The following is a 12,741-nucleotide window of genomic DNA, read 5'->3' as shown; positions in this document are numbered from 1 at the left end:
ACAGATATTAGACCTGGAATATATCACGCTTAGGGGTTTCTGATGACATGAGTTACTATTAACATGATTAGCTTATGTTTCCACAAGATGACATTCTGGAATATTGACAAAAATGCTGTTATCAGCGACTGTTTACTCACTGTTGTGAATAATGGCATCTTCCACTTAGAAGCGATAGTCGCGGAAAATAGCATTCAAAAGCGTTCGATTACAAACGCTTTTGAGGGTAAAATTCAAGCGGTATTACGGCTGAATGTTAACTTTTAGGTGATTTGGTAAGCTGTGTTCTGATTGGTCATTTCAAAGGTTAGCTGGCGCGACCTTCTATGAAGGTTTGTTGGACTCAGTATAGCAGTATAAATGAATAATACTGAGCTTTAGTGTTCTTAGACTGTTCCTCTTCTCGGTAACACGGGATGACATTCTGAATAAACTCTTCCTGTTCCATGTGGATTTTGTCATCATTTTGAATCAACAACATAATACAAATTTTCATTTTTTGTTACAGTGATTAAACTGAAGGTACCATACTCTTGGTTCAGTTTCTACAATTAGCTTATTTTGCGAAGTCAACTGACTTATATGGACTAAGATTAAATCAAATATTTGAAAATGAAACTTTAAGATCTTTTCAGGGTTATAGATCACATGAGCAGTCTCTCAGAGACTGTCATCTACATTATTTCAGTGTGGAAAAACAATGTGATGTGTTGGTTCCTGTTCTGTTAATGACGATCATATACTTTGTGTTAAGGAGGCTTACTTGGACCTAGGGAGTGAAAGCTTGAGAGTGGACATGCCTGGGATCAGGGTAGGTACAGTGAGTGAGCTTAGTGAGTTTGTTTACGCCCGGCTTAGCAATATTCCAGCAACATCCGCGGCGGGGACACCAGAAATGGGCTTCACATATTGTACCCATGTGGGAATCGACCGGGTCTTCGCCGTGTGAATGACGGCGCTTTAACCACTATGCTACCTACAGTGAGTGATTGAGTTTAGTAGAGTAAGTGAGTGAGTTTAGTTTCATGCACATTTTACCAATATTCCATCAATATCAGGACACCAGAAATGGTGTACCCATGTGAGGATTCAAACCTGGCTCTTCGGTGTGACTAGCGAATGCTATAACCACTAGGCTACCCCACCACCCCTGGGTAGGCAGATCAGCATGTACTTGGGGCACACTGTTTTCATGTCCAGTGGATGCTGGACAAAGGATTGTTGTTACAGTTTTTGTTTATCAAGTGTTTCTATTATGGTATGCTGTGTTTCAGGACATGTGGTTCTTTTAATTTGTTGTGGTTTTTAGCTATTTACATAAACTCACTTTACTTTACTTTACAAAATGATTTAAAAACATGCAAAAAGCATGCTTATCCACAGGCTCTGCATTTGTGGTCAGTAAGAGCTTTAGATGAAGGTTAGTTGGTTGGTTGTGTAACACCGCACTCAATAATAATCGACACTGGACCAGACAATCCAGTGATCAACAGCATGAGCATCGATCTGCGCAATTGGGAACCGATGACATGTGTCAACCAAGTCAGCGAAACTGACCACCCGATCATGTTAGTTGCCTCTTACGACAAGCATAGTCGCCTTTTATGGCAAGTGCATGGGTTGCTGAAGACCTATTCTACCCCGGATCTTCACGGGTCACCTGGCATACGATGACATGACACATTGTCAGTGTATGAAACTCCTAAATACTCAGGAAGCCCACAGGGCTGAAAACTGAAACATGTCGCTGGCCCTATTAACATGTAACCAGCCCTGTGTCAAACATAGGAAACTGAGATAAGGTGTTAAAATAATGTAATTAATGAATAAATAAATATTCGAAGAAGTGTGATTGTTTCAGCATTGTTCATTAGCTGAAAGCATTCTCCAGACCAATCACATTTAGTGTTAGATAAATGGGTAGGCTGATCTGTGGAGTTATATGGTCTGGTTGAAGGCGGTTAGGGTAACCTAGTGGTTAAAGTGTTATTTCGTCGCCACGAAGACCGGGTTTGAATCCCACATGGGTACAATGTGTGAAGCCTATTTCTGGTGTCCCCCGCCGTGATGTTGCTGGAATATTGCTAAAAGAGGGGTAAAAACAAACTCAGTCAGTCAGCATGGTTTGATTGATCGTGAATTATACAGACGTCGTCTAGCTACCACAATTGTAAATTATTTTCGAAATATTTCCCATAGTCAATGACATGGTCAAATATATACCCTTGGAAAATGTATTGGCCCACAGTGGTGGCTATAAAATAGAGTTGTAATCCCGCCATGTAACTAGCAAGCAGTAGGCCGCCGGGCAGACGCTATTTCATTGTGTCAACCAAGTCAGCGAGCATGACAACCCGCACCTGTTAGTCACCTTTTTAAGATATAGGAATCACAATTAAACATTCTTGTGATGTAGTATTAATGGTTGTTAAAGAAGGAACAACTTTAGACTGAAGGCGGGGAACATCCTTACACTGGGGGGACCACTTGCTGGTACAACAGCTAGGTAATCAACAAGCTTGTGTAGTGAAATTTCAATTTCACATGTGGAGCTTGCACACCTGTGAAGCCCATTTCTGGTGCCCCGTGCTGTGATATTGCTGGAATATTGCTAAGTGACGTAAATCTTAAGTCACTCGCTCACTCAAGTGATCCTTGTAAGTTATTCACATCAGTTATTCATTTAAGCCATCAATTACATAGAATATCTCGGTCACCTGACAGCTAGTTTAAATCCCAATAGATTTGTTAGTTTTTCTACCTGCAATGGTTTGGTTTGTGTGTTTCAGGGAACCAAGGACAGTGCTATGGTGGCATCAAAGAATGACAGTCAATCTGTGGAAATGGTGAGTGAGTGAGTGAGTGAGTGAGTGTGGTTTTACGCTTTTAGCAGCATTCCATCAATATCACAGCCTGGCCTGTATTTGAGACTTGGATACAGCTTTCAATGTTAAGATGTTTTTTACTACTAGACCTGGTCTAGTGGGTCTTAACATTTACTAGACCTGACTTAATGTCAACTAGACCATACTGTTGGAAGACAAAACAAGGTTATTCTTGTTATCAGCAGGTTTATAAGACATACTAGAAAAACAAACTATATTAAACACAAAACTGTGTGATATTTTATGTTTCTTTTGTCCATTATGAATACTGTATTCCTTAGCGTTTGATTTCTCTGAAGGACGTTTTTCATTTAAGAGTAGCTTTTATAATCTGTTTGCTCTTTAATAAGCTTGATAACAGGTTCTATAATGCTCATAATAGATGATGCTGTACAAGATTTTTAAGAAGAAAATGAACAAATACGGTGATTTGAAACATCGTTCATTAAATATCTACACAACTAGTTGGACTGGCCAGACAAGATTTTAACTAGACCGGTCCAGCTATTTACTAGCGATGTCACGATACATTTGTTTCCTGAATCGATATGTATCAGGATACCCATGTCACGATTCGATACTTATCACAATACCTATTTTCACGGCATTATTGTGTAAATTTAGTTACATTTTAACATTAATATTACATATTTCATAATTGTCCATGAAAAGATCAACATTTTTTATTCTCAGAGATTAAAAAGTTCTAATTTCCCATCTTTGTGCATAATCACTTACAACCTTCCTAACATTAAAAAACATGATACAATTGCAAAATGTAAACGATACCTAAACATATTTAAACTGATACTTTCCAAACTAAATATCGATGCAGTTTTGAATGTATCGATAATTGTATAGTCTCAGAAAAAGTATCGATGTATCGTGGCATCCCTACTAAAGTCGAGCACCGTTTGTGTTGAACTCTGATAACTCGATATCACGGTTGTCTCGATATAACATCTCGGTCCCAGCAAAATCCTTCATAATTTATCATTATTCAAGCTCTTTTAACTCGATATGGATGTCGCGATATTTCGGATATCTCGATAAAATGTCATGGTCCCAACAAGCAAAATTACCCTTTTGACTCTATATTTGCAAAGAAACTTGATATTCACCTACCCTTTCATGAGCAAGTATCCCTCTGAACTGAGGTTGTTTCCACACTTTTACACATGGTGCGGCATGAATCAAAGGGATGCGGTAGTGTAAACTAATGGGGGCTAATTGAGTTAAAGGTGTCACTTGTTTGTTATTTAATTAGGATTAATTAAGAAGGAATTAATTGGGAAGTACTCACTGTTGCGACTAAACTCTACTGATAACGGATTATTGTTCGAATCAAAACATACTGAGAATCCAAAGAGGGTTTCGTGTAATCACGTGACTAACATGTGATTGTTGAGTTGTTTCTAAATTGCGGAATTGTTTTCTTTCATAGTGATATGTGATGGTATGCCCTGGTTTGATGTCTCGAAGTTCGGATAACTCGATATATTTTCTTGGTCCCATGTATATCAAGACAACAGTGCTCGACTGTATTTACTAGACAGTGTTGTTCGGACATGCCTTAATGTTGAACCCTGTATTTAAAAATGGAAATAGTTTTGATAGTTTTTCTACCTGCAATGGTTTGGTTTGTGTGTTTCAGGGAACCAAGGAAAGTGCTATGTTGGCATCAAAGAATGACAGTCAATCTGTGGAAATGGTAAGTGAGTGAGTGAGTCTGGTTTTACGCTGCTTTTAGCAATATTCCAGCAATATCACAGTGAGGGACACCAGAAATGGGCTTCACACATTGTTCCCATGTGGGTGAAATGGAGCCCGGGTCGTCAGTGGACACAATTACCATTAGGCTTCCCCACCCCCGAGGAAATGGAAAGGACAGGGATGGTGGGTCAGTGGAAGGAGTGTCTGCTGTATGTCTGGTCTGGCCTGTATTTGAGACTTGGATACAGTTTTCGATGTTAAAATGTTTTTACTACTAGACCTTGGTCTAGTGGTTCTTAACATCTACTTCATTAAAGAGTAGCTTTTATAGTTTTTTACACTTAAAAAAGATTGATAACAGTCTCTATTATACTCATTATAATAGATGACGTTGTGCAATATTTTTATGAACAGAAATAAACAAACAGTAATTCATTAGCATTCATTAAATATCTACACGACCAATTGGGCTAGCCAGATACAATTTTAACTAGATCGGACTAGCTATATACTATAGTCCGTTTGCAGTGAAAACGTACCGATGAATTTCACTTTAAAAAATAGTAAATCAAGTTAAGTGAAATTAAGATTTCAAATCCACATAATTTTACCTTGCCAAATGAACATTTAAATCTCAGAATTTTATTCAACTTAGGATAAAAGTTGTTTAACAAACGATCATAAATTCAAATCGCTATTATTGGTTTGTATTACAAGGGGGTGAGTGCAGTAGATGGAACAGTGAAACAAATGCACGTGCGGTACGTGATGAGCGTTAACTTAAACCAACACTACTTGTTCTCGATGTTTCATTTAAAGTGCATATCCCTTTGTAATACAAACCAATAATAGCGATTTGAAACTACGATCGATTGTTAAACAACTTTTATCCTAAGTTGAATAAAATTCTGAGATTTGAATGTTTAATTGACAGGGTAAAATTATGAGGATTCGCAATCTTAATTTCACTTTATTTGAGTTACCTTTTGTTTAGAGTGAAATTCATCGATGCGTTTTCAATGCAGAACAGACTATAGTACAGTGTTGTTCAGAGGTGCCTTAATGTCAAACCCTGTATTTCAAATGGAAATAGTTCTGATACTGTTTCTACCTGCAATGGTTTTGGTTAAATGTGTTTCAGGAACCAAGGACAGTTCCATGTTGGCATCAAGAATGACAGTCAATCTGTGGAAATGGTAAGTGAGTGAGTGAGTGTGTGAGTGAGTGAGTACTGAGTGTGGTTTTACGTAAGCTTTTAGCAATATTCCAGCAGTATCACATAGGGCTGTGCAATATAACCGGTTTACCGGTATATATATACGGTTCAGACATGAAAACGATATATGTATTAGCGATCGTTGATCGAAAACCGGTATTTTGAGATGCATTCGGAAAACTTCCGTAACACTCGGAAATCTTCGGATATTTCCGTTTTTCACACAGGAAGTCGTGCGTTTGTTGTAAAATCTACGACCCCAACAACGAACAATATTTATTGTGGTGCCAAATACTAGGGCAAAGCTTCAGTATGGCAGCAGTTTGGGTTTAAAAGTTCACGGTAGATGGAACTATTGGTAAGAATGCGCAGCATGTAAAACATGCAATGGTAAAGTAGGTTTTATTAAAGCTTAATCAGGCATAGTAATTTTGTTGTGTTTTATAAGTCAAGCATTAACTTCTTGCAATATATTGCAATACATATCGCATAATATATGCTTTAGCATCATAATATATCGCAATATGAAAATTCTCTGCAATACCCACCCCTAGTATCACAGCAAGGACACCAGAAATGGGCTCACCAGTACCCATGTGGGTGAAGTCACAGGCTTCAGCATGGCGTGGACACTTTTACCATTAGAACAGGGATGGTGGGTCAGTGGAAAGAGTGTCTGGTGTATGTCTGGTCTGGCCTGGCCATGTATTTGAGACTTGGACAATCAGCCTGATTTTTGTGAAATTCAATGTGTTACATAGCTGGAATATCACGGAGTGTGGCATTTAATGACAACAGACACAACATAAAGGGAGACAACTCTTGAAACATTGTTTATTCATTCTTAGACAAAATTGTTGAGAGGTAGGGTGTTTGGATTAAGATGGATGAAAATATTGTGTTTGATCCAACATGAGTGAGTGAGTGAGTTAAAATTTTCGTCGTCACAAGGGCAATATGGTTGAAGGTATGCCACTTTCAAAGATGGCTGAAGTCTGCACAGCTACAATGCCACCAATAGCGCCACGAACACTTTCTGTTGGTAACAAATGATTCACATTCAGCAAGAATGTTTGCAAGGATGAACCTTGATGAACATAGTAAAAATGGATGAACATGGCATATTGTTTCAAGTAAAGATGAACAGTGTTCTTCTTCTGTCTTTTGGTCAAAATGTTATTCATCTTTTACTGAAATTGACGTGAGTTGGGTAAAATATAATAATTCAATCAGATCTTAATTATAACTTATACAGTATGAACTGCTAATGTACATATCTTCTTCTCAATTTGGGACATTTCACATTTTCACATTTTCTTTCAGGGTATTCCCATCCCAGACGTTGAAGTAGGAACTGCAGTCAAACATGATCTGAATCCTGATTCTACATCTGAGTTCACAATGCAGAAGAAAATTGACACTTGTGCAAAGACCTGCGAGGTGTATGTGATAGACAGTGATGGTAAAATTGTTATCAAGACAGAATCTGGAGCAGAAAACACTGTTGTTGCCAGTGATTCATTCATTATTACAAGGAACGACGACGACGAGGATGATGATGACGATGACGACGACGACGATGACGATGACGATGATGATGGAGAGAAGATGAGGAAGAGGATGCGGATGGCAACAGACATGGTGCCATAGAGTCAGATCCAGGTGGATATGGTGATGTAAACCCATCTGAGATCATCATGCCTGGTTTTGGCTTCATGGGAAGTGACTCAACCAAATGGACAATGATGGTTCCCATGGTTACCGTTAAGAAAGAACCGGAGGAATGTATGGAGAGTGTGCACGGCTGTCAGTCTGTGTTAGGTGGCAGGGACACTGACGAAGATCTCAAGACAGAAGTAAAGGTTGAACCTGCAGATCCAGAAACAGGAATCAAATTGATGGGGAATGGTGTAGAGTCTGATTGGATGCTGGCAATGAGCTGTGGGGATGGAGAGGATGAGTTGGACAGTGTACAGGTGAAAGAGGAACCTGTTAGTGATGAGGAACTGTCTCAGACCGCAGTTGGAAATATGGTGTACATTCACAAATCATCGCAGGATATATTTGATGAACATGAGAGACAACCACCTGAGACCCAAGAACAGCTTGTAAGTCTTGGTACTGTAGGATCACTAAAGCATGTTGATGAAGAACAACAAGTACCACAGCAGTATTCTTTGGCTAAAGAAAAATCAGTAAAACAACAACTTGTTGCAAAACTGAAAATAATACGACAACAGCGAGAACTGGCAAAACAGCAATCTGAAAAACAGCAACCTATAGCAAAACTGAAAACAGTTAAACAACAGCTTTTAGCAAAACGACAATTAGCAAAACATCAACGACTGGGGTTAATGCCAGAACCTGTGAAAGAAGAGCCACCAACTGAAAAGCTACAGCCTAAGGAAAAAAAGCAACAGGAAACACCACAGCCAGCAGTAGAACAATTAACCGCTAAACAACCATGGATTAAGATACAACCAAAACCCCAAACTGTGGAGTCAAGCTTGTCTGTGACCAATGAACAGTCTCTGGTTATGAGACACGAGCAGCCGAGGATACAGATGCACCCACTGATAAAACTGCAGCAAGCGGCCCAACAGCAACCGATGGTGAAACTGAAAGCCATGGCTCAGCAGCAACCTGTGGTGAAACCTCAAGCAGTGACCCAACAGCAAATGATGGTGAAACTGAAAAAAACAACCAATGGTGGCACAACCCAACAGCAACCAGTGGTGAAACATCAAGCAGCAAGACAACTGCAAATGATGGTGAAACTGAAAGCTGTGGAAAAACAACCAATCGTGAAACTGCAAGAAGCGACCCAACAGCAACCAGTGGTGAAACTTCAAGCAGAAACACAACAGCAACTGATGGTGAAACTGAAAGCTGTGGAAAAAGAACCAATGGTGAAACTGCAAGAAGCTTTACCCAACAGCAACCAATGGTGAAACTGAAAACTTTGGCACCTAAGCCTCAGACTGTGATAAAATTACAATCACTGACACAACAGCAGACTGGGACAAAGCAGAAACAATTGTTTAAGTTTCATGTGGTGAAATTTCAAGGATCGCCACAACAGGAAGTGGTCAAGCCCAAGGTTGGACCACCTTCACTGTATGAGTGTGGGATATGCAGCAATACATTTAAAAGCCGAAGCACTCATTGTTCATGTGAAAACCCACTCTAAGAAGATGCATCAGTTGAACAACTTAATTGGAGGCAGCTTGTCCTTCTCTATGAAAGTGGCTTTGGAACGTAAGAACGCTCTTCAATCCAGTTCTACGGACAAATCATATGGCTGTCCTGTATGCAAGGAGACCTTTCTGCAGTCCTCGCAACTCTTAGGACATCTGCAGGCGCACCAAGTACAGAAACAGGGAATGTCCGCGATGTGTATTGTCTGTGGCTCACAATTCAAGCAGGCCTCAAGCCTGCGTAAACACATGCACTGTCATATCGCGAGTCGGGGAAGGGTTTGACGGAGCTGGTGGCCAAAGTGGACCCTGCGTTGATGCCAGTAGCAGAGGCTTATCCTTGTGAGCAGTGTGATTTGGTGTTCCGTTCCAAGAATCGGAAGGCTGTCCATGTTCGTTATGTTCATAAGCAAATGGCACCGAACAAGTGTGTGCTTTGTGAGAAGACTTTTTATTCGCCATCGGAGTTGGAGCGACACATGAGGACACACACGGGGGAGAAGCCATTTGGATGTGATCAGTGTGGGAAAGCCTTTGCCCTTTCTACCACACTAAAGGATCATCTGCGATCCCACACTGGGGAGCGGCCATTTAAATGTTCTATATGTTTCAAAGCATATTCATCGTCATCGATACTTGGAAGACACAAGCTCACCCATGTTGGTGAACGAAAGTTTAAGTGTGACATCTGTGATAAGAGCTTCCTGTATTCCAACTCACTCACAGTGCACATGAGGACTCACACGGGTGACCGTCCATTCACCTGTAACATCTGTGGAAAGACATTCACAGCCTCATGTCACTATCGTGTTCACATGCGAATCCACACTGGGGAGAAACCTTACAAGTGTACATTCTGTGAAAAACAGTTCAACAACTATGGCAGCCATTACCGCCATGTCCGCACACATCAGGAGTGGAAGTTAAGCGGGGAGGAGGACGAGCAGGATGAGCAGGAGGACATTCCTGAGGTCTTCGAGGTCAAGCAGGAGGTCACATCCATCGACTCCGGAGATGAAGGTGATCTTGAGCATAAGCTTGTTCCATTTATGCTGTCATCGGCTCTGAAAACCAACTTGTTGCAAACACAGGGAGTACCAGATAAAAGCCAAGTTAAAGCAGCCAAACAGAAACCGAAACTTGTATCATTATTAGCTCCAAGGACAACAGTTGCTGATGGGTCAACTGTTGTGTCTGCAGGGGCTGGGGCTTCAAAAACAGCAGTAGCCAGTTGTTCCAGTCTCTTGGCAGGAGCTCATGTGATGACCTCTGCTCAGTTAACCCCTCAAGATGCTGAATCAAAGGCCCCATCTGCTCCAAGTGCAGCAGTAGGTGATGGATCGAACCTTGAGGACCAGAATGATCAAAAGACCTCAGTTCAGTTAAGCACACAGGATTCAAATCCTGATGCCCACATGAATCCAGTCAAAGGCAGTCTGGGTAGTGTAATCCTTGAGTTAAGTGAACCTGTTAAGTCTGGTAAAGCTGTGCATCCCTCACATAAGCAACACATCCAGAAGGCGGCAGTTTACACAAAGGTGATCACGACACAGCCTAGCCAATTGCCCCCTAGTGAGTTGGCTCCACCTAGTGTGAATAAGAACCCGAACCGGCCATTGACAGGACCCACCACTTCTCCATGGAAGACGGACACTGTCAAAAGGAGGAAGACTGAAACTGGACCCATTCAGAACAAATCCCTGTCCACATCCAGCACCATAGCCCAGCTGCTGTTGTCTCAGACAAACAGTTGATACTAGGCGTATGTGCCAGGGAAGGGGGTAATACATGCTACACAGAGAATATTTCCTGTGTAACTTTGTGATGCTCTTATCCACAGACACTTCATCTGGGCAATATGTGTTGTGGATATGGGCAATATATACTATTCACACTTTGCTAAGGTCAAATCATGGATTCAACAGAAAACTATGATGCGGGATCAAATTTGGTTTAAATATCTAAGCTTATTGTGAGCATGGATCCTAGGTTTCAGTGTGTCATTTCATCTCGTGGATCCATACCTGCTATTGAAAGGTGTTGTGTACTTGTCAATGACTCGTTCCATGATTTGCAAACTGGTTGATTGGTGCCATGAAACCATTTTTATGGTTACTCATGTACCAAGTGCATAAGGTTAGATTAAAGCGACTGTCTGCCTAAAGAGGGGTAACCATATTATTTATCCAGTTTTAAATGGATACAATTTCAAATTATGAATCTATGTTTAAGTAAAGTTGTGAATGTTTGGGATCCTTAGCAAAGTGTAAGTAGTATATGTGGTTCCTTTGAATTAGACCTTTTTGAAGCTGTGATCAAGAGGCTCTTGATATGGTGATTATGTGTATGGATGTATGTGATATAGACTTCTGTAAGAGTATGTTGTGTGGAGCTTTGTGATACAGTAATCCACTGACAGTTCTGTGTTCTAGTGGAGTATGTATGTTAAACTGTGTCATTATGCGTCAGTGGGCTAGGACTAAAAAAACGAGCTTTATTTTGGACTTGCTGATCCACATAAGAAATATTACCATTTCTGTGCTCGACTCTGGGTGCTCATTGGTCCAAGCACCTGCTGGTGTTCCTGTCAGAGGAAGTATGGCTTGATTCGTTGGTCGGGACTTCATTTGTAATGCAGTATACGTGTATAAGCTCCACACTTATAGAGGAATGTAGTACAACCAAATCTGTCATACATTGTTGATCCATTGAGCTTGTCGGCCATTTTTTAGCCGGACAGATACTCAGTATTTTTCAAATCGCAAATGTTAGAATATTGTGTACAACTGACCTCTTGCTAGTAGATGTTTAATTTTATTCAAATCTCAAACATTGGGATATGTGTTCCGGTGAAATTTTCAAGAAGGACAATTGACTTTTGCTAAATCGATAACTATTTTTGTTCAAATCCTGACACCTAGAATATTGTTTTCAACTGGAAATTATCAAGAAGGACAATGATCTCTTTCTAACTCGATAATTGGTTTGGTTTAAAAAAAACCCAAAAACACACACACAAAGACACACACACACAGAGAGACACACACACAGAGACGCATGCACAGAGACACACACGCACGTATGTTTGAAATTAAATTTGTTCTTTAGGCCCAAAGGCCGACTGAAAACCACTTTCACTGACAAGTTTTGTTTTCTGCAGGTCTTTATGGCCAACAGCTTTTTCATCCCCAGTAGCTAAAAGTATTTTTTTTCAGAAAATATCATTCAGTAATTTCTAGTTTTTATCTCTATCAGCAACTGTTGTCCAAGTGAAACAACCATCATTTTCGAGGAAGCAATTTAGATTACTGAGATATGATCTTTTAACCTTGAACAACTTATCCGAATGCATTGCAAACTCCATACACTGACAGGGTATTGCTTTCAGTTTATTTACAATGGTAAATGATATGTGGTGGTGTGCAGAGTTTCCTAGTTCGACTATCAGAATGTGATGGATTTTAGATTAGAAACAACAAGAATATAACCTCAACCCATCTTGAGTTTTTTTTGTTTGCTGGGAATTACTTATATTGTATCTAGAATACAGGGCCTACACGTATCAGGACCCACAACTGTTCATGTTCCTGGGTCCTTAGGGCCTGCAGCTTTACTGGTGTATAAGTTCAGTGTACTGCATCATTCATTGAGGTTTGTGGGGCGGTGGGGTAGCCTAGTGGTTAAAGCGTTGGCTCGTCACGCCGAAGACCCGGGTTCGATTCCCCACATG

General features: G+C 40.4%; 3 protein-coding genes across 4 annotated transcripts; all 3 read left to right on the top strand.

The window, feature by feature from the left end:
* The first annotated feature begins 589 nt into the window (after window positions 1-589).
* LOC124256707 (trigger factor-like) lies at window positions 590-7,498 on the top strand. Of its 2 annotated transcripts, XM_046690674.1 has the most exons (4): window positions 591-811; window positions 2,790-2,846; window positions 4,540-4,596; window positions 7,138-7,498. In XM_046690674.1, the coding sequence occupies exons 1-4, from the start codon at window positions 797-799 to the stop codon at window positions 7,462-7,464; spliced, it is 456 nt and encodes a 151-aa protein (XP_046546630.1). In that variant the 5' UTR covers window positions 591-796; the 3' UTR covers window positions 7,465-7,498. The 2 variants fall into 2 exon arrangements, with proteins under 2 accessions (XP_046546631.1, XP_046546630.1); XM_046690675.1 differs by lacking the exon at window positions 4,540-4,596 and having other exon boundaries at window positions 590-811.
* A 13-nt stretch (window positions 7,499-7,511) lies between these two features.
* LOC124256719 (putative mediator of RNA polymerase II transcription subunit 12) lies at window positions 7,512-8,765 on the top strand. The gene has a single exon (XM_046690684.1). The coding sequence runs from the start codon at window positions 7,512-7,514 to the stop codon at window positions 8,763-8,765; it is 1,254 nt and encodes a 417-aa protein (XP_046546640.1).
* Window positions 8,766-9,283: 518 nt separating this feature from the next.
* Window positions 9,284-11,083, top strand: LOC124256706 (Krueppel homolog 1-like). Its single transcript, XM_046690673.1, has one exon. It carries the CDS (start codon window positions 9,329-9,331, stop codon window positions 10,763-10,765), a length of 1,437 nt encoding a protein of 478 aa, XP_046546629.1. The 5' UTR covers window positions 9,284-9,328; the 3' UTR covers window positions 10,766-11,083.
* Window positions 11,084-12,741: the final 1,658 nt, after the last annotated feature.

This window comes from Haliotis rubra, unplaced genomic scaffold, assembly GCF_003918875.1.
Source record: "Haliotis rubra isolate DU_JTF1 unplaced genomic scaffold, ASM391887v1 Scf636, whole genome shotgun sequence".
In the NCBI taxonomy this organism is placed as follows: Eukaryota; Metazoa; Mollusca; class Gastropoda; order Lepetellida; family Haliotidae; genus Haliotis; species Haliotis rubra.
Note: the sequence above shows the minus strand (reverse complement) of the source record. Positions and strands in the feature narration are given on the sequence as shown.

What these genes read in the sequence shown, in the direction of transcription:
- LOC124256707 (XM_046690674.1), top strand. An exon ending in ACAGTCAATCTGTGGAAATG is followed by an intron (nt 2,847 to 4,539) that starts GTGAGTGAGTGA and finishes TGTGTGTTTCAG; the next exon opens with GGAACCAAGGAAAGTGCTAT. An exon ending in ACAGTCAATCTGTGGAAATG is followed by an intron (nt 4,597 to 7,137) that starts GTAAGTGAGTGA and finishes ATTTTCTTTCAG; the next exon opens with GGTATTCCCATCCCAGACGT.
- LOC124256719 (XM_046690684.1), top strand. Translation starts at nt 7,512, where the DNA reads ATGCCTGGTTTTGGCTTCATGGGAAGTGACTCAACCAAATGGACAATG.
- LOC124256706 (XM_046690673.1), top strand. Translation starts at nt 9,329, where the DNA reads ATGCCAGTAGCAGAGGCTTATCCTTGTGAGCAGTGTGATTTGGTGTTC.